This window comes from Vulpes vulpes, chromosome 14 (assembly GCF_048418805.1).
Source record: "Vulpes vulpes isolate BD-2025 chromosome 14, VulVul3, whole genome shotgun sequence".
Classification (NCBI taxonomy): Eukaryota; Metazoa; Chordata; class Mammalia; order Carnivora; family Canidae; genus Vulpes; species Vulpes vulpes.
Genome location: NC_132793.1, coordinates 106,118,349 through 106,139,859, shown reverse-complemented (window position 1 = coordinate 106,139,859; position 21,511 = coordinate 106,118,349). Strand labels below are relative to the sequence as shown.

General features: G+C 54.2%; 1 protein-coding gene across 2 annotated transcripts in view; it reads right to left on the bottom strand.

The window, feature by feature from the left end:
- Positions 1-11,464: 11,464 nt before the first annotated feature.
- Positions 11,465-21,511, bottom strand: part of RASGRF1 (Ras protein specific guanine nucleotide releasing factor 1) — a 93,089-nt gene continuing 83,042 nt past the window's right edge. For both annotated transcript variants that reach the window (XM_026000021.2, XM_026000028.2), the window contains 3 exons: positions 16,215-16,332; positions 15,146-15,214; positions 11,465-12,756 (listed from right to left, as the gene is read on the bottom strand). In XM_026000021.2, the coding sequence (XP_025855806.1) occupies positions 12,664-12,756; positions 15,146-15,214; positions 16,215-16,332 (280 nt within the window). In that variant the 3' untranslated portion in view covers positions 11,465-12,663. The remainder of the gene's footprint in view (positions 12,757-15,145; positions 15,215-16,214; positions 16,333-21,511) is intronic.

Below are 21,511 nucleotides of genomic sequence, written 5' to 3'. Positions count from 1 at the left end.
TGTGGCCCCATGCACTTCTGAAGGGTCTCATGACTAGGATTTTACTAGCCTGATAACAAATGACCTTCCCCAACAATAGCTGGCCCCCTCAGGGTCCTGGGAACCTTGTCACTCCCTGACCTCCTCCCCACCTGCAAGTCTACAAGGAGCATCTCCTCGTGCCCCCAGGGCAGCTCTCCTTGCCCACAGGTTCTGTCAGGAGCTTTCACACCAAAGATGTCTAAGAATTCATTCTTAGCTGTGGGATCTGAACCCCAACATTTTCCTTAGCTCTCCCAGCAAGTGTGCAGAGGGAGTCTGAGCCTGGGTTTGATCTTTTTTGCAGCCAGAGGCACTTTGGTGAGGTCAGAGCCAGTGGGGCTGGCCTGTCCCAGCTCCCCACTCCCAGTTCCTCCCCTCCCCCCTCCCTCTCCCTCCTGTCTCTCCCTCCATAGGAGATTTTCTCCCCTAAGTGCTCAGCCCAGCCTGTGCCTCTGAGGCCCCAGGGGAATAGGTCCCTAGGCCCTCTCTTGGGATCTGACTGGTGGGGGCAGCCCAGGAATTTGCCCTTAAGGGGCCTCTGGGGGATCTTTCAGTGCAGCAGGGGGTGCAGCAGGTGGACACTGGCGGTGGGAGAGCCAGCAGCCCGAGCTCACAGACACCATCTTCGCAGATAGAGCAGCTCTTTGTCAATTGATGATTTTGTCTGTGTTCAGATGCCCCTCTGGGTGCATTTGGAGCCACAGGTCTCCAAAAATACCCTGCCTGTTGTTTGCACAGTTAAGGTACTGGCCTAGAGAGAAGTGTCTTCTCTCTGCTGGTGTCTCATCCGTTGGGTAGGCAGGAAGCACCTCACCTTCTCATCCTGTTTTTTTTTTTTTTTTTTTTTTTTTTTTTACCTTCTCATCCTGTTCCCAGGAGCCTGACGGAGGGCCATGATGATCTCAGACCCAGGCTCCCCTGCCTCCGCCCCCACCCCGTGCTGGGTCCCCAGTGACCCTCCTTTTCGGGTCACTCCAGAGGGTCCGCACTGCAGTGCAGAAGGCTCTGGCTTGGTCACTTGGAGACTAGTGTTTGGCTCTAGTCCTGCAGATTTGCTGTGTGACCCAGGCAGGTGGTTTGCACTATGTAGTGACTCGTCCCGGATATGGGCACCGTCCTTTGCTCCCTGCACCCTCTTCACGGTGTCTGTCTGCACATGTGGCTCCTCCATGGTTCTGGCCCTCGGTACTCCTGCACCTGTGAGGCTGCAGACTGGCTGGTAGCAGAGCCTCGCTGGGCCTGGGTGGTGGGCAGATGTCCCAAGGTTCTGCCTCAGTTATTCAATTGGGCACAATCCAGGCCTGGCTCTGAGGACACTCTGTAGACAAAATTAAGGTTTCGAGTCAGCTGACTTTAATTGATGGTCCTGGATTATCTGAGGGCCCCAGTACAGGCCCTTCAAAGCAAAAGGGGAAGGTGGAAGAGTCTGAGACCTTGAATCCCAAGAGGGATTTCGCTTGCCATCCCTGGCTTTGAGTGGGGCCAAGAGCCAAGTGGGTGGCCTTCAGAAATGGAGAAGGACCCAGCCAACAGCTAGCTGGGAAGCAGGGCCCTCAGGCCCACCAGCCAGCAATTCTACCAACAACCTGAATCAGCTGGGGAGCGGATTCGTTCCCAGAATCCCCAGAAGGGAAGATGGTGTGGCTGACGCCTGGATTTGGCCGTGTGCAACGGGCGGCAAAGGAACTGTCCAAATCCACGTGGACTTCTGACCTCCGGAGCTGTGAGATAGTGTATTTGTGTCATTCTAAGCCTCAAAGTTTGCAGTAATTAGCACGCAGCAATAGGACGCTAATGCACCAGGCGAGGTGCTCAGGTTAGCTGGTGCCTGGGCTGACAGGTGGTGGGCGGGCTCGAAGGCTCCCATGCACATGGAGGCTGTCACGTGCTTGCACTTCTGGGATCTGGGAGGCTAGGAGACGAGAGCAGTGTTTACCCTCCCCACTCAGAAGTCATTACCTTCTTTAGGGACATGTCAGACCCACTGCTGAGTGCTTTGTGTGAACACTTTCTTAGTGCTCACTGTTTATCCCATTCTACAGATGAAATGACTGAGACACATCAGCAGCTTGCCTCAGGCCACACAATTAAGTGATGGAGCTGGGGTTTGAACCACTGGCCAACTGAATCCAGGGTTCTCCTCCTTAGAAATAGGCGTTAGCCCCGGGGAGCAGGTGGTTGACAGTGAGCCCCAGGCCTGCCTACTTTCCTGACTGTCCAGGTCTGCACTCCCCTGAGGTGTCAACAGGGGCCAGGCATCCAGCCAAACCATAGCTCCCGGACGTGACCACCTGCGTACCGACCTCCCGCTTACAGTTCTTGGGACTGTTGCCTGTCTGCCCCACTCCCGATTAGCCCTTTTCTTCAGGTTAGATCTCCTGCTCATCCTCTTCACCAGTTGTTTGCTACAGGTTTAACTGGTTTTCCAGATCACCTGTCAGAGTCAAGCTCAGCAGACAGGCTGGGCCCTCGCCAGATAAACTTCTGTACCCTACCTCTGGCGTCTTGTAACAGTAATAACTGTGTTAGCAATATGACGACATGGATCCTGTTGTTCCATGCTCATAACAGCCGTGTGAAGTTTGTCGGAGTGTACACGTATGCTGTAGGTGGTAGAGCTTCTCCTACAGCCACATGCTGATTTTGTGCAGTAGGCGGAGAGTTGGCTGAGTGGTTGGGTGGATAACTGTAGAGGTGCATGCATAATGGTAGAGAGGATAAAGGGGGCCATTGCCAGCTGGAAGGATGGATGGATGGGTGGATGGATGGGAGGATACATGGATGGATGGATGGATGGATGGATGGAAGGGGTGGATGGATGGATGGATGGATGGATGGATGGATGGAACGAAGGGGTGGATAGAAGGACAGAGGGATGGCTGGCTGGGAGGATGCATTAATGGATGGATGGATGGAAAGAAGGATGGATGGATGGGTGGAAAGATGTAAGGAAGGGATGGATGGATACATGGACAGGTGGATATAGAGGTGAGTGAGTGACTAAAGGGCCTGCTGAGGGGGAAAGGTAAGGAATACAGAAAAGGTATAAGTCTGCATCAGGGGGGTTCATAGGAACTTGTTCCATCCTCCACCAGGAGACACTCTGCTTAGTCAGCTTGGTTACTTCCTGTGCTGTGGATCAGAGAAGTTGTCCTGGAGATGTCCTCCGACTGCAAGAGAAGTCATCATCCGTGTCCTGAGAAGTCAGCAAGCATCCTTGGCTAAGCCTCAGAGATGCAGCAGCCACAGCCAGGAGAAGTGTGCGGCCTTGCAGAAAAGTCCAGAAGCTGCATTTCATCAAGGCCAGGCTTGGGGTGAAGGCAGTGGGTTATGTTGTGTGAGGGAAGGGTTAGATCCCATCATTGTTTTAGTTATTAAAATGTGATGTTCCTTTCATCATGATTTCTTTGCATTAATTTTGGATTTTTAAAAATATTGCACTAAAGTATTATTTACCTTGATTACTCGTATTTTGGCCCTCCCTTCCATTTGGCATCTGAGGGGTGCATCTCACTTTGTTCACCCCAGTCCCAGCCCTGTGAGGAAGCAGCAAACCCCATACTTTGCACAGTGGGAACTTACCCCCTCAGTTGGTTTTGTTCTTGCATCTGGGACAGCCAGGAGCTCAGGAGCTGGAGCCCAGAGTGTGTCTGCCTCCAATAAATTCTCTTCCAGAGCCTCCTTCAATCTCTTGGTGTCCACAGAGTCTGTCTATACTCCTTTGCCTGTCACTTAAGACCTCCTGTGATACATCCCTATTATGCTTGTAATGTCCACCACCAGTGCACCTCCTCAAGTCCACAGGTGAGCTTGTCGGGCACAACCTCCAGCTCCCTCTCTATTTTCATGTCTTGTCCTTTCTCCTCTACAGAAACTTCCTCTTCCAGAACCCCTGAATTAATAATCTGCACCACACACTGTTAGCTTTATCTTTTACTGTTGTGGAGAGTGTCTTGCGGTGCTGGTTGATTTTCAGCCAGCTTGTACCCGTTAGGCTGTTAGCCTGAGGGGTCAGTGCCCATGCTGTACTGGTGGTTAAATATTTTGAAAGTCAGATTTCCTGTATTGTGCCCTCTGCAGTAAAAATGCTGGGTACTGGAGCTCAAGGCCACTGCCCGGCATAGAGCAAGGACAGCATAAATGCAGCAGCAGCAGCAGGAATAGTTGACAACTTATTCTGAGTCCGATGCCGACAGGCTGGGGCATTAAAGGGGACATTTGAAGGGTGATGGGTCCTGGATGAGGGAAGTTTGGAGGTGCTGTGCTCACCTGATGGGGCTAGCAGTTGCCATGAGAGGGACAAGAATGGGTGAACGGCTGGTGGTTGGGCCCAAGGTTCAGGGGGAACCCAGTGGGAGGAAGCAGCAGGCGGGCCGTGTGGAGGCCCCAGACCCAGAAGAGGATCTGCAGGTTTGCCTGGCCCCTCGCTGTGAGCAGAACATTCCTGACCTCCCTTCCTGGTACCAAGAGTTGGCTTGGCCGGTTTCTGGCATGAGTCACTTGGCCTGAGTGTGGGTCGTAATTGTATAGTAAACACACATGCTTGCAGGTGTGTGAGGGCTCAAGGGGAGCTGCCTGAGTGAAGGGCCCCGGTGGGGCGAGATGGCAGCGGTGCTTGGTGTGCCTGGGTGACCCCCAGCCAGCCTTGCCAGGGCCCCGCTGACCTCCTCCTCTGCCCCTGCCTGGTCCCCAGGGCCCCGCCAGATGTCACCCAGACCCTTCCTGGTCTCACACCCGGCTCCTCCTCTTCTCTCAGCCAGACACCTTGCATTCCTGCCCTGTGAGGGCCCCATTTGAGACACTTCCTCCCAGAAGCAATCTCTGACGAAACCTCTCTCTCTCTCTCTCTCTCTCTCTCACTGCATCTTCCAACTGCCCAATATCTAGGGAGCACACAGCCCACCGTTTTAAGGTGTCCATGCAGAGGCACGCCACTAACCAATCTAAGGCACTTCTGATCACAACTGGAGTGCTTCTCAGTGGGAAACTACATTCAGTTCTCTCTTTTTATTTTTTTTTTAAATTTTAAGTAGGCTCCATGCCCAATGTGGGGCTTGAACTCATGACCCTGAGATGAAGAGCCACGTGCTTTCCCAACCAAGCCAGCCACACGCCCCATCTCTCTCTCTCTCTCTCTCTCTCTCTCTCTCTCTTTTGAACTGAGATTCAAATAGAATGAAATGAACCACTTTAAAGTGTACAGCTGAGTGGCACTTAGTACGCTGGCGGTGTTGTGCAACCACCACCTCCGTCTGGTTTCAAAACTTCATCATCCCCATGGAACAGCCCACACCCAGGAAGAAACCACTCCTCATTCCTCCAACCCAGATGCCGCCCCCCCTTCCCCGCAGCCACTAATCTGTTTTCTGTCTGAGGATTTTCCTGTTCTGGACACTTTACATAAAAGGAATCACACCACGTGACCTTTTGTGTCTGGCTTCTTGGCATCATGTTTTTGAGGTTCACACAAATTGCAGCACCTATCAGTGTATTTTATTTTATTTATTTTATTTTATTTTATTTTATTTTATTTTATTTTATTTTATTTTATTTTATTTTATTTTATTTTATTTTATTCTTCTGAGAGAGAGAGGGAGAGAGAGAGAGATGCAAGGGGTGAGGAGGGAGAGAGAATCTCATGTGGATGCCACGGAGCCAGAGCCTCACATGGGACTCAATCCCATGACCCTGAGATCATGACCTGACCCGAAACCACGAGTCCCACGCTCTACCAACTGAGCCAGCCAGGTGCCCCAATTTTTCTTTAAGGTTGAGTAACAGTCCATGGCATGGAGATGCACATGTTAGATATTCACTCATCTGCTGGTGAACACTTGGGCTCTTTACACGTCTTGGTTATTACGGTTGTGGCTGCAGTGAACATGCACACACACGTCTCTGTGTGAGCGCGTGTTTTCTCTCGTGGGGAGACCCCTGGTTGGGGCATCGCCAGATCCCGAGGGAGCCCCGGGCTTCTCTTGCTGAGCACCTGCTGACTGTGTCCGGCAGATGCTGCGGTGTCTCAGGCCCCCGGCAGGGAGCGCGGGTCTCCACTTCTCCAGCAGCATGACTAACCTTGAACAGCTTCTCCTGTGCTTGTTGGCCGTCTGTCCATCTTTGGAAAGATACCCACACAGCTCCTTTGACTGTTTTTATTTTTTTTTCTTTGACTGTTTTTAAAATGGATTTTTTGTCTTTTTGTTGAGGTGTAAGAGTGTTTTATATATTCTGGATACTAAGCTCTTATTAGATACATGATTTGCAAAAATATTTCCCCCGTTCTGTAGGCTGCCCGGCTTTCTCAATGATGTCCTCTGAGGTGGAGGGTTCCTAATGCTGAGGGGTCTGTTTTCTCTCTTTTTGTTCTCTTTCTGGCAGCTCCCTTTGAAGCAGACCAGACTTTGGAGCAGTCGGTGGGTCAGGTGTGCTGGGAGAGGCGGGAGACACCAGGCGCTCTCCCTACGTAGGGTCCCGCGGTGGGGAGGAGACCCAGGTCTTTGGCATAGACAGGGTCAGCCTGAGATGAGACAGATGGAACTCCTGGCTAGAGAAAGTTAAAAGTCATCCCAGAGGGACAGAGGGATGCTGAAAAGGGTGGGGGTTTGGAGGGGGGAGGGGCATGCAGGATGCTGCTCCCAGCAGAGTGCTCCAGGGGAGGGAGGGCAGGGAGAGGGTTGGTGGAGAGGGTGGGTGCAGAGTACGTGGCTCTCAGACCAGCAGACCCGACCTGAGACCTGACCGCAGAGCTGGCTCTCACACTAACCCAGCAACCGTGGCTGCCACTTGCCCTGTGACAGTCTGGGCTCCTCCCCTGTGCAAGGGGGCTGACGACGCCCTTCGCCTGGGGACTCACAGAACTGGGCAGGTGGATGGGGCACGGTGCTCACTCTGTTGCTGCTACAACAAATGACCACGATCTCACCGGCTTGAAAACCATCAGCTCACATTATGGAGGTCAGCGCTCAGAGGTCAGCCCTCTGGTGTGAGCCTGGTTCCTCTGTTCAGGTCTCAGAGGCCGCAGTTGGGGGGCCTGTGGGCCTGGGCTCCTATTTATTTACTTACATAAATATTTCTATATATATTTTAAATATTTTGTTCATTTTGAGAGAGAGAGAGAGAGAGAGAGAGAGAGAGAGAATACAGCAGGAGGAGAGGCAGAGGGAGAGGGAGAAGCAGACTCCTCACTGAGCAGGGACCCCGACATGGGACTTGATCCCGGGTCTCCAGGATCAGCCCCCGGGCTGAAGGCTGTGCTAAACTGCTGAGCCACCAGGGCTGCCCTGAATTATTATTTTTAAAAGTTCTTTCATTAAAGAATTTTCATTCTTTTCAATTTAATAATCATTTAATAATCATTGAAGATCATTCTGTGATATTTCATTTAAAAATAGGCTATTTATGGGGTACCTGGGTGGCTCTTTCGTTGAGCATCTGCCTTTGGTTCAGGTCATGATCCTGGGGTCCTGGGGCTCCTTATGGGGAGCCTGCTTCTCCCTCTGCCTGTGTCTCTGCCTCTGTCTCCGTGTCTCTCATGAATAAATAAAATCTTAAATAAAACAAAACAAAACAAAAAAGAACTGGGTCTGTCCATTTCTTACAGTTTATTTAGCCGGTTGAAAACATAAGATCCTGTTAAATTTTTCTGAGTGTCATGTCATTTGAAAAAAAAAAAACAGTAATGAGTGGATGCAAAGGTCATGCTTGTATCTCAACAATATTTCAGCTTAAATTTCAAGTTGAATTGTATGATTTAGATGATAATGATGCCCCTGTATTAGCAAGAGAGACACACTTAGTGATGCTTACCAGTGAGCACAAAAGAGCCATTTGATTTACACAAAATACTCCCTGCTCATAAAATGTCGTTTCATTAAATCACGTTTCCATTTACGTAAGAGAACTGTCCTATCAAAGCTACTTTGTTGTTTAGACGTTAGAACAGTTCAGCACATTGTTATTACATTATGAACATATCATGAAAAACACTACAGAATACAATATACTTGGCTGGAGAAATGACAACAGAGCATCTGCTATGTTGTGGGCAGTTGTATGTGTTTCAGTAATTGAGGGAGACAGAAATTTTGGAGGGCAGGATAATGTTCCCCCAAAGATATCAGGCTCTGATCCCCAAAACCTGTCAACGTCACCTTGCCTAGAAAGAGGTTCTTTGTACTTTTTTTTCCTTTTCTTTAAATTTTTATTTAGGGGCACCCGGGTAGCTCAGTTAGTTGGGTGTCTGTCTACCTCTGGCTCAGGTCATGATTTCAGGATTTTGGGGGGCGTTCCTAACAGGTTTTTTAAAAGATATTTATTTGAGAGAGAGAGGGAGTGACCGAGTGAGCAGGGTGGGGAGGCAGAGGGAGAGGGAGAAGCAGATGCCGTGCTGAGCAGGGAGCCCGACACGGGACCTGATCCCAGGACTCTGGGGTTATGACCTGACCCAAAGGCAGACCCCTCACTGCCTGAGCCCCCCAGGTGCCCCTAGAGTTCTCAGCAGTTTTAAAGAGTGCAGGGGTCCTATGGGTCCTGGGGTGCTGGCAGGGGCGGGGACGGGCTACCATCTGCCTGGGAAGGTAATTAGGAGGTGAACATGGATGGGAACCATGACACATGGCAGGTGGGAGTCAAGGGTGACCACTGGGTTTCTGGCTGGCACACCCAGATGGGTTGCTGAGAAGGCCCAGGTGTACCGGGAAGCTGATGATCTATTTGGTCCGGTTGCGTTTGAGGTGGCAGTAGGGGACCCCCGAGATGGCTCCTAGATGACAGTCCTCTAGGAGGGCGGTGTGGCTGTAGCTAGAAACCTGCGGGGTGTTGGCTGCAAGGGCATCTAGCCTGCAGCTGGGTCAGGAGGTCTAGGAGGTCAGGAACAGGGTGGGTGCCGCTTGCCAGGTATGCGCACGTGGGAGTCTGATGAATGCATGGAGCGTGGGTGGGTCTGGGCGGCACCGTCCTATCCTGTGACAATAACCACCTGCCCCCACAGCCATTGGGGCCCCTGCAGGGCTACTGCTGGGGGAGAGACTGTGGTCTTGAATCACAGGGTGGGAGGAGAAGCCGGCACGGGCAGGCAGGCCCGCAGGCAGCTCCACTAGCCTCCGTGAAACCCACTTACACCAGAGACCAGGGCGGCTGTGCTCTTGTGAACTGACCTTACAAAACTTCCTTGAGGAGCTGCGGGCGGGAGACACCCTCCAAATCAGCCGGCCAAACACAGACAAGCAGGGAGGCTCACCTGCTCACCTGTATGAGTGGCACGAGGCCAGAGTGGCCCCATGGGAGCCTGGGACCAAAGGGAACACCAGGGATATTGACCCTGTTTGCATCACAAATGCTTAGACTGTTCATCACACGGATGCTTATATCAATTTTGACTTTTAAAAACCATTAGGATGTTATCTTTATTACAGAGATTTTTGGTAGCCCCTTAAATCTGACACCTGGGAGGGGGGTGTTCCTCTGGCCTCACTGTCATCTTGCCCCAAAACAGCTCTGAGAACTGCCCAGCACCTCCCCTAGCCCCAAGAGCCTGCACTCACGGGAGTGGTGACCTCATGGCTGCTGTGACCATGACATTGTGGTCTTGGGTTTCCAAGTCAGGTCAGGTCAGGCATCTTGGCCTCCAGACCACCTCCCTGCCTGGTAGTCCTCATGGCAGTTACCACCCTGCCTTGGGCATTTCCAAGATGTGTCCCTTGCCTGCTGCCCAGCAGCACGGGAGCCTTGGGGGGAGGGACCCTGATGGCATTGTTCATACATGAGTCCACGGAGCGCAAGCATTCCGTAAAGATTTCCTGAAGAACAGCAGCCGGAGGTCGTCAGATGCTTGCCACGTGCTAATCATCTCACTGAATCTCCACGGCAACCCTGCAGGACAGGGAGTATTGCCATCCGTGGTTTACAGGAGAAATTGAGGCATAGAAGGGTTACATAACTTGCCTAAAGTTATACGCTGGTAAGTGGTGGTGTGGGGATTTGAACCGGGCAGTCTGGCTGAGGGGTGAACCTTGTTAGCTGAGCTGCGTCCCCACCTCCCTGACCAACCGTGACAACCCCTAGATGTCCCCTGGGGAGAGCACTGCTACCACCAGCTCCTTTCCGTCGGGAGCAGATGGAGGAGTGCATGGAGCTCACAGTCTGCCCATGGTGGGCAAGGGCCAGGCCATCCCTGTCTTGGACGCCCCGGCAGGCAAGGCCCATGGAGCCTGGGAAGGCCTTCAATGCCTGCTGGAAGGAGTAACAGCAGGTGGCTTTGCCTTAAAGAGGAAGACTTACCCCATGCCCTCATGTGAACCTCAAAACATGCCCATTCCCCCGTTAGCTGTTCATTCTGTGCTAAGCACTAAGGGTTACTCGTTTAATTCTATTCTGCGGTGAAATATTCTCAACTTCATTTCTCAGACTAAGAAGTCAAGGCTCAGAGAGGTTGAGCGACTTGGCTGGGCTCACCAGAAGGTCAGGGGTGTGCGGGACTCAGACTCTTCCTTCACGGTATATTCCCACTCACCCTCCCCTGGGCGCTGCGGGCTTCAGCTGGTGGCCGCATGTCCTCTGCAGGCCCAATGGGAGCTGCCTCCCCTCTGCAAATGCTTATCTCCGGGCTCCTGTAACCCTATGTCCCCCTTCTCACTGGATTTCTGTTGCCCACTCAAGCTAGCCGATCCTGAACAAGTGGCCTCTTTCTTGGGTGTCTGGGCACTTACTGGTTTCTGCGTGACCTGTCACCCTTGCTTATCCCTGTCCTGGCATCTCTGTGGGGCTCCTTCCCATCCTTCATGACATGCCTTCTCCTCCCCGGGTCTGCAGGGCACCGCCTCCCCTACCCAGAGATAGTAGGACTCACGGGCTCTGTCTTTAGAGTAATGAAGATGCTGTGAGTCCCAGCTGCTGGCTCCCCAGCCTGTCATGACCTGGCAGGGCTTGGTGACATGCTGGATCCACATGATGTTGTGGGAAGTCTGAGGCTGGGTCATAAGTAGCCTTGTAGCTCTTATCCAAGCCTCTTGGAAGGTGGCTCTCAGGACCAGCTGCCACCTTGAGGAGCTCATGCCCCACTCGAGAGGCCTGGTGAGGGTGCTGGGGGAGGGGGGACAGCCCCAGCTCAGTGCCCACCAATGTCACCTTCCAGCTACTCAGAGGGCCATCCTGGAAGCCCCACCAGCCCCACCTGCTGTGGCCGTGACATCGGCAGAGCCCTGTCATCGACCCCCCCAGGACTCTGAAACAACACAAACTCATTCAAGCCACTAAGCCTTGGCGTAACGTGTCACAGGGGCAGCAGATGCCCGGCTCGGTCTCCCTTATCAGACCGTGAGTCCCCAAGGGCAGAGTTTGTGTCCTTGTCACTCTGGATCTCTGGTCCCAGCCCATAGTCTGAGAAGAACCGGGGGCTCCTCAGATATGCCTTGAGTGAACGAATGAAACCCTTCAAAACTCACCGTTCACCCTGAGATAGAAGAGATTTATTTAGCAAGAGGTAATCAGGAAACATATATTTTTACAAAAATGGAAATTTCTTTTTTTCCAAACAAGCTGTAAGTTGAAATATTTTAGGACTTGAAATAGAATTCTCATACCACTAGGTATTGCTTACAGCAAAAGTTGTCTGTCGTCGTGGAGCATGCCTGCCGCTTCAGAGTTAACCCGCGTTCTCTCTACTGTACAATGTAAAAAATCGATGGTAATATTCACAGAATAAGCACTACGGTACTATATTCCTGCTAGAAGGCGTTCAGACAGGACTACAGTATATGCAATAAAAACACTCGGTTATTGGTTTCCTAGTTCTACGGTGTGGTACTATTTTCACGAAGCATACAGACTCAGAGCATCTCAACGTAAGCTTGGAGTAACCGTTAGGCAGCTAGAAGAGGAGAAGTGACATGTTCTGCGTCCCCGACTTGCAGTGAATGCCGGGCAGCGGTCGGCAGAAGCCGACGCGACCTTGTGTGGTGACTCCGTGTCCCGTGGGATGCTCCAGGGCCTCGTCCGGGTTCACGGAGGCGGCTACTCATGCTACCTGGTGTGATTCCTAGAGCAAGGAGCACGTGGTGTCTGCACGAGGTGGCGGCGCTGGTGTCGCGGGGCGTGGTTCTCAGTGGAGAGGACTCCCCTCCGTCCGGGTTACTGGGAGACGGGGAGTGTGGACCCCTGGGATTTTGGCTGAAAAAGCTGCTTTGGAAATTGGCATCACCGTCAGCGGGAAGATCTGTGGATGACTGGACTTCAGGGTGCGGTCCCCTCCCGCCTCCCCCCACCCCCCAGTTATAACAACTACATGGAACATGCTGGGAGGACGCCCCGGGGTGGGGGGGCACGCGGCCCGGGGGCCTGGGCCGGGGCGCGCCAGAAGCAGGATGAGGCCCAGGCTGGCGTCTGCGTGGGCTCTGTCCCCCGTTCCGAGAGGCTGAGGGGCCGGGAAGATGAGGACGTCGTGGGAAGGAACCAGGCTCTGCGGGAGTCAGGGGGGCGTCTGAAACGGAGCCGAGGCTCCTGGTCCGCTTCTAGAGGAATCTAAGAACGAGAACGGACTGTGTTCTTGGAGAAGCACATACTAAGGAGGAAGATCCAGGAACCAGACAACTATGTACAACATCACACAGCGCATGTCCGTGGGGCGGCGGGTCTGGGCTGGCGGCTTCAGGTGGGCAGTTTTGGCTCCATTCGGAGGGAGGACTCGTAGAGGCTCTCCTCATCCATCACAAAAGACCGGTCCAGCAGGTACTGGGTCACCTGGGAGGAGAGACAGGAGAAGAAGCAGCAGGGCCATGGGGTGTTTGTGGCATCTGACCCAGAAGCAGGCCCCCCGAAGGGCGGCCAGCCAGGTGCACAACGCAGACCTGCCTCATGCTGCGTTTTGTCTTCACGCATCTCCTTAAGACCGTAAATATCGTCCTGTTGGTAATATTAAATCACAGGCAGTCAGCCTGACCCTCCACTGCCTTATCTTTGGTGGAGCACTAGATGGAGTATTTGGGGCCTTTTGGGGGGCCTTTATTTATTTGTTTGACACAGAGAGAGAGCGAGCAAGAGAGAGAGTGAGCATGAACAGGGGGAGCAGGAGAGGGAGTAGCAGGCTCTCCACTGACTCGATCTCAGGAACTCAGGATCATGACCTGAACCAAAGGCAGACGCTTCACTGATTGAAACCCCTGGGTGCCCCTATTCTGGGCTCCTCTTTTGAAAAGAAAAAAATCTAACATGTCAAGTATAGAATCCAAGTGGTGGGTGATCTGGGGGTTTATATGTTCTTTCAGTGTCTCCTTTATGTTGGAAAGATAGATTTAACCTGAGGCCGAGTGACGCTCAGCCCAAGGGAGGAAAGCAGAAACGGGCTGGGCCTCCCCTTCTGGCCTTGCATGGCTCACTCCGGGGCACGATCTTGGGGTGGACAATCAGGAGGACCCATGGCCCAACTTGACTCATTCTTCCCTCCTTCCCTCACATCACCTTCTGGGTTCCTACTATTAAATGCGCATGGAGGAGCCCGAGCCCGAGCATCCCTCCCAGGAGGCACCAGCTATGCCAGGTGTCTTTATAAGGCTTACTCATTTGTGAGCTGTTTGGAACCAAAGGTTCGTATTTTTGCGCAGAAACCCAGGGCAGAAGAGAAAACACACATTTGGGGATCTTCGGATGGCGGCTAGAGCAAAATCAGGTGTTGGGTGCACGTCTTGCTGCTGGAGCCTCTAGCATGCTACTGTGGGGCTGGGAGCTGTCAACACCTTGGCTCTTAGTTGCAGACAAAGTGATGATAGTGTCCAGCTCAGGGGTCCCACCAGCAAGTCCAGGAAGTGACCCCCACATCACAGTCCAGATGAGCTGCTGGTCTTCCAAGCCCAGCTGGCCACCTCTTGCCAACACCCCTTCCTAGAACTCATAAATCTCGACCTCAAGCCCTCCGAACACCAGCATATGGACGAGCTCGTCCTCTTCATGATGAGCAAGCTCAAGATCAAGCCCCCTGAGCAGCTTTGCTTTAAGGGGAGATGGGCAGCAAACAGCACCCCTGTGAGGTGGCCACCTTTCCATGTGCCTCCCATCCAAGCTCGAGGTGGAGCTCCAGGAGGAGGGCCCCAGGCCTGATCCCACGCCTGACACGTAGCACGCTGAATGGCAGAATGAGCGAAGACCAGGGGCAAGGGGCCCAATCGGTAACCTGTTGGTTTTTCTCAAAAACAGATTCTTACAGGCAAATCTGCTACAAAACAAAAGTAAGAGCTTGCTTTTCTGGGGTGCTTGGGGATCTGTCTGGAGCTGGACACTGAGTGAACCCTGAGCAGGAAGGCAGAGAGGTGGGACAGAGGGGATGGATGTCTGCGCGGAGGAGAGGTCATAGGATCAGGAGCCAGAGTTTGGGTCAGCAGGTCTCAGTTACTTTGTCCATGAAATGGGGCATGCGGGTCCAAGAGCAAAGTGAGACCAGCATGCTGACCACCCTCCACACAGCCACTGTCTTTACAAATGCAAGTTAAACGAGTTCTGTAAGCTTCTTTCCTGGCTTCCCATGGTCCTCATGACAAGGTTCCGGAAGCTTCCAGGAGCCCAGGCTCACCTGCTTGGGGCCTGTCTGCTGCTGCTCCCTGTGGCCATCCTCAGGTGGGCCCTCCCCACCTCCTGGAGCCGGTCTCACCTGCGGGGCCCCCGTGGTGTCCACACCCTCCTGCAACAAGGTAGCCTGTGCTACCTCAAAGTGAGTACGTTGGGCCAGGCCGTGCTGTTTGCACAGAGATGGGGATCCCCTGCTTCTGGTGGGGACCTGGTGGCTAGGGGATTTTTCCCAATTGGGGACTTTGTAACCAGGAGCATATTGCTTTACAAAAAGATGTTGAAAATGCGGCCTCCTTTGCCTTGGTGGGGGATTAGATGTAATCCTCCACCATCCAAGGGCAGGTGACAAGGTTCACACCTGCTGCCTGAAGCTGGGAGAACTCACTGGTGGCGGGGGCGGGGGCGGGGGGGGAGGAGAGAGGGAGGGCTTCCTGGGGGAGTTGGCATTTGAGCCCAGGGGAGCCAGAGAGAGAAGGGGGAGTGGGTCGATGTGGAGGGATGAGGGAGGAAGAGGATGGTCCAGACAGAGCACCTGTGTGAGAGCCCAAGGGTCGGAGCACCGGCAGCTTACCTTCACTTGGTGTTCTATTTTATACGCAGTTTGTTGAAACTGGCGGATCTCTCGGATAATATGAGATATCTGTGAGAAGGAGGGGAGTTTAAGAAGAGAGTTTGCTCTCTCGGTGCCCCCCCCCAAGCCCCTCCACTTTGCAGCACAGAAGGGGCATCGACAGCCGACCCTGAAGCCGCCTCCTGGGAAGCCCCACCAAGGCTAGTGGTTTCTGCTCAAACTGCTCCCAGGGCAATACTCATCAAAAATCTACAGGTCAATTATTCGAGAGAAACCGCATCATTCTGTCAGTGGGGCAGGCTGACCAACAGCCCAAAGCAGCCCTTACCTCCCTGCAAAAGTCAAGGCGCCTGCTATGTTGTGCACAGGCACCCCGCGAAGGGGCCCCAACCTGTCAGCAAGCTTTCGTTCCACAAAGAGGCACTTGTGGGGAGCTCGTCACACAGCCCTGACCCCAGGTCCAGCGAGAAGGTAGACGGGGTAGCTAGAACTCAGGCCCCTGCTCCCCTTACAGCCCTAGGTCTCTCTGGGAAAATTAGAAACCTACTCGCTAGTGCTGGGGGATGCTGCATTGATGATTTTGTTGGGCCACATGAATCAAGTGTCATAGGGACAGTAAAAGAAGGGGTGCACATAAAGTGCTCTGCCCTTTACCTGTAGGGTAACTGTGGGGGGGGTCCCTGACCCCTCCCAGCCTCAGGTTGCTTCCCTGTGAGGTGGGGCATACTGTTCCAGGAGCACCCACCCCTCGGCCTGTGTGCATCATTTGAGGTTGTGCAGGAAGGCGGGCTCGGCAGGGGCTGCCCGATGCAGTCAACTCCCGGGGGGAGCCACGGCCCTTGCTGCAGGAGGGTGGGGTGGGGGACACAGCTCTTACTGGGGGAGCCATGGCCCTCGCCAGGGTCGGGGGGCATGGGTCTCATGGGGGTGGGAGGGAACAGGTCTCACTGGGGGAACCACGGCCCTGGCCCGGGGAGCCAGATCCAGGCTTCAGCACACACGTGGAGCAGGCCTGCTGGTCCTGGGACTCGGGTCTGGGCTCTGCTGCCCCCACTGCCCGGAAACTCACCATTCTCATCTTGGAGAAGTTGACCAGGCCGTCCTCCGTGTAATTGGGCGTCCCCTCCTCGATGAAGGCCAGGTCGGTGAGGTACATCCCCAGGTAAGGGACACAGGGTGGATCACAACTTCGAAGCAAATGGCATGAAACAAAAGGTTTTCATTTAAAAACACGAGCCTCTACTACAAACAGAACACCCTGCCTGCGTCTTTTGCTTTGCTGGAGGCAAAGGGTTTCTCTTCTCCGAGAATAATGGTAACTCTCAGGCCTGGGATTGTCCACTGGCTCTGAGGCTCAGTCCCAGGGTGATGGGTGACACAGCGCCCGTGGGGCCTGGGACCTCTCCACCCACGGTGCCCACCCTCCCCGGGCCAGAAAGCCCTCCCCGTCCCCTCCGCTCTGTCCCAGATGCAGCCTTCAGGCTCTGCCCCCGGCGCCCTCCCAGCCCCTGACCCTGTCTCTCCTGTGACTCCCCGTCCAGTCCTGCTCAGTCACCTCCTGGAGGATTCTGCAGCCCCCACCCTGTTCCACCAGCATGGAATCCAGCCGCCCACGTCCTTCTGCTCCTTGAGACCTTGGCCCCTGTGTCAGGAGCCCCTGGCCACCCAAGCACCGGGGAGCCAGAGCAGGAGACCTGGCCCTCTGAGATCACCCTCCCGCAAGGGGCTTCTAGGCAGGGGGTGGCGACAATGTCCATGATGGGTGACTTTTTAGGGGGTAGCATGTTGGGGGAGATGGGACCCAGGAGTGACAGACCACAGCTCTGATTTGTGGCTCTGAAGCAAGGGCTTCAGTTCTGGTTCTACAGTGGTGTCTTCTGGAGCCTCTGGGTGGGGTCAGGGAAAGGGGCTGGTTTTGCAATGGGTCCAGTGGCCACTATGCTCTGGAAGAGCTCCAGGGAGTGCCCTCAGGGTTCGTGGCCTCCTCTCAGCTCAGCACGAAGGTGCAGGGGGCTCTGTGCATGGACTTGCAGGTGGAGGTGACCTCTGTTCCCACACCATTGGCCCTTTGTCTCCTGGGGGCCACGTGGCAACCTGCCACCCTAGAGGCAGGTGAGGCAGGGAGATGGGGGGCCCTCGCCTGCTAGCTGTGGGACCCCGGCCGGTCCCCCAGGCCTGAGGCTCGCTCACACAGTGGAGCGGGTTGCAAGGCAGTTTTGGTGACGTGCTTACACTACATTAAATACCGTTGTTCCTACGGTAAGAAGCACTGCATTTCCCTCTGGTGGTCTCACAGCTTTGGCAATTCTCTGCCCTCACTTCTTTCTTTTTAAACAAATAGCAACAGGTCTCGGGATCAGAGTGTTGGCAAATACCAGGATCCCGACCAAAATTCAGTGACCTTCTATCTGTTTATGGTGGTAACTTTGTATTATGACAAGTAAGGTGGCTTTCCATTTACTGTCCTGACAAAGTTTTCCTTCTTATTTACATTCATCTTGGGGAAAACATGAGTCACTTATAAGGAGACTGCTACATGAACGTAAATGCAGCTGGGGCTCGGATATGGCAGCTAGGGAGACCGGGACAGAATCGTTTTCTGAACTGTAGTCTTGACTCTTTCTTGAGTGTTGAAAATAATTTGGCAAGTGTTGATCAGATTTTTTTAAAAATGGAAAAAACCAAACCAAGAAGTAGAATAAAAGAGAACATCTGAGCTCATTGCATGGACCAGAAGTATACATTGCTCAGTGAGGTTTTTGTTCCTCTTTTATGTCTATGCATTTCTTAAAAAAAAAAAAAAAATATATATATATATATATATATATATTTTACTGTGGGTTGTGATTAAAAAACTCAGCAAAACTCACACGGGTCACTGGCAGGGCAATCTGGGTCCCGCTGGACCACACAGTATGTGACTTTCCACATCCTGCCTGTCGTCCTGCGAGTCTAAGGCACAGGCTCAGGGTGGATGGAGACATGGTTCAAAGATGGAGAAGGAGCTCTGGAGCTGCAGCTGGTGGCAGCTGGCTGGCCAGCTGTTTCTGAGCGGGGCTTGCCTGCTCCCCCTGCCAGCTCCGCACCTGATGGTGACTCAGTAACCAGGGGCCGGGGAGGATCTCTGGTCCAGGAAGGAGTGGGGAGGGAGGCCACGTGGCCACAGGGACCGAACATGCAGAGTGTTCCTGGAGGTCTTATGGGGTGTCCAAGGGCCCAGAGTGGTGGGAAGATCAGGGGTTCCTCTCCTGACCTTTCTATCTATGGAGCTCATGGGAAACACAGTGGATGTGCAAAGTAGTCACTTGCAGGTGGCATCACCAGCCCATTACTGCTCTGTCCCTGTTCACTGCCTTCCTAGTGAGGTGGTTAATTCAATCACATGAACACGCGCACACACGCATGCACAGCAAATTCAGACACATAACCAACCAACCGAAACCCAGAGCTGTGCCGGTGGATGTGTGGGGGTGGCGGATGGGGGCCGTGTGGGGAGGAGAGGGCTGGTGGAGGGTCCCAAACGGGTGCCACTGTGTGGGGACTGACCGTGGGGAGCACCCGAATGACAGGGAAGCATGCAGAGGTCTCCTTGTAGGCTAAACACCAAATGTCTGGCTGGCTCTGACCCTTCCCTGTGGGCACCCTGGGCCGCCTTGGGGAGGGAGGGTCTTGCCCTGGACCAGGGCCTATCCGAAAGAGCTGATATGGGGTTGCTCCCTCTTATGACAGACGCCTCACATGCCCGTATCTGGTGTCTTAGGGAAAAGAGAGAAAAGAGCCCCATTCTCCATCCTAATCACTGCCTCTGGTTTTCTGGGCAGTGCCTGGAACGCGGCCTGATGCTGCCTGGAAGATACTGGCACCCAGGCTTCACCTGCCTATGCTTGCCTGGGGTCCCCAACTTGATGTTTCTTTATACCAAGAAATTTCTGATGACGTCAGGCGGGACGACAGGGATCATGTGGTACCAGCAACTTGAAGTCAGACGTGGCTGCTTGGTGGGCTTCCACCCAGGGGTCACCTCTCCCTTCTCTCCGCTCTGTCCCACCCAGTAGAGGGACGGGCCACTCTCACACCTTCCGCTGCCTCTGGCTGGGATCTCTTCTCCTTCTCAGGGAGGGTGTGAGGGGCACTAAGGCTGGGATGGGTGGGCCACCACCCCCAGGGCTAGGGTCCAAGCTTCTGGCATGTGGTGCAAGGAAATAGGGTACTCAGATTTTGGGGAAAAGACTGCCGTAGGGCAGGAGGGGGGTGGGGCTCAGAGTCCAATCTTGGTTTTGGCCACCTGGACACTAACTGCTCTGTTGTCTCGTTAGCGGGAGATGGGGCTTTGCTGTGTGGTCACAGGCAGAGAATGAAGGTGGAAAGAGGTATTTGGTATGTTGGAGCCCCTGACTCCTCATATCTCCTCATATCCATACAGGGGTGGATTTTCACTCCTGCGCAGGGGGTCTGGGGATGGGCTGGCGGTCAGCTAGCTGACTGGCTCCCCATGGCTGGTCCTGTCCTTCACTTCGGGCAGGTGAGGGGCCTGGCTTTACGGCAGTAGCCTGGCCCCATGTTCCTCCAAATGGAGGGCTTCCTATTCAAACTGCGGCCAGTGTGCAGACATGCAAATGTGTGCTGGGTTAGGATGAGGCTGGGCGGGTGGGCAAAACCAGAACTGACCCCAAAAGGGCCGGTGACCAAATGTTACTGAAGAATTTAGATCTCAGCTAAATTCTGTTGCTCGGAGGCTCTGATGGCTGGCAGGTGGACAGGAGGGGATGGTCTCATGGGCTTCTCAGGGCTGTGGGTTTCGGGAATGGGAAGGGTGGATGAAGTCATACTCAGGGTGTCTGGGCATGCAGCCAGTGCTATAGGCGGGCCCAGGGGCATTGAAGAGGGTGGCTTCGGGGAATAGGGGTAGGATGCAGGGGTGAAGTCTTGGCTGTTGACTAGCCTGGGTGAAAAACATTTCAATGATGGGCTGTATGAAGGCTTGGGGCCCGTGATGGGGCTGAGACCCACATGGTAAGGCTCAGCATGGACTCTTTGTCCAGGCAGGTCACCAGCTGTGCCCATAGATGGCCACTTCCTTCCCTCTGGTCACTGTCCCCCACCTGGTGAGGCAGACCCCCAGCTCTATGGGAAAACCACAGCACCTCTGGAGAATGGATGCAGGACACGTTTATCCCATGTGTCCATAAAGCAAGAACCTGGTTTAAATGAAGGTCTCAACCCCCAGAATGCCTGGAGACCCCTCCGCCCCATGTGGCAGGGAGCAGAGGCACTGCGACAGGCCCACAGGGAGGAGGAGAGACAGCATGGAGGCCAAGACAGAACAGGGGCGGCGGTGGACGAGGAAGCCATGGGAAAGAGGCAGACGAAGAGGCACCCAGGGCAGATGGCAGGTTGGTAAATGAACGGTGGGGCAGCCCCCCACAAGCACAGCCCACGGGGAGCTCTGGGGAGCCCTGGCACAAGAGAGACGGCACAGATGGGTGGCACATCTGTCTGAAGACAAATACAGTGAAGAGGAGTACGGCAATGATACAAGGGGCTGGTGAGGGACGGACCAGGTGTGGTGGGGGCAGCAGGGGGCATGGATGGGCTGTCAGTGGAGTATCTGGGCTGCCACCAGGGGTGCTGGCCTGCCCTGTCCCCAGGGGCAGTGACCCTGTGATCGGCATGATGGCAGGACAGGCGCTCTTGGCCTCTGAGTTATCAACACCTAGGGGTGGCTCAGGGTCTCCCGAGGGGCACAGGGGAGTGAGGGTGGGGCCAACTCAGCTCTCCCCACAGAAGGAGGACAGAGACCAGTGCAGAGGGGTCTCACACAGCAAACATGGGGGAGGGGACACCAAAGCCATTGCCGGTGCGTGGGTGGACACAGCATGTAGTGAGGGGCTGAGGCACTGCTGTGCTGGGGGAGCTTTCCTAGACCCTCTTGGGAAGTGGCCCACGGCAAACCACAGAGCTCTGGCCTTGCAGGCCACTCTGGGCCAGTGCCTGGCTCTGTCACTGTGGCCACTAATGCCTCGGGTTCCTTGTCTGCAGAAATGGGATGGGAGTATCTTGCAGTGGTGGTTCTCCATGGGGGTGGTTTTGCCTCCCAGGGGCATTCCCAGGACGTCTGGAGACAGCTCTGGTTGTCAGAATCTGGGGAAGGAGCACTAGCATCTCATGAGTGGAGGCTGGGGATGCTGCTAAACATCCTATAAGACAAGACAGGCCCCACTGCAGGATGATCCTGGTCTAGTGACAAGAGGGCTGAGGCTGGGAGGCTCTGCAAATGATAGGCAGGTTGATGTGGGTGCAGCGCTGTGGCTAGGGGAGGTCTGCAAACAGTGGGGTACAGCTAGGGGAGGTCTGCAAACAGTGGGG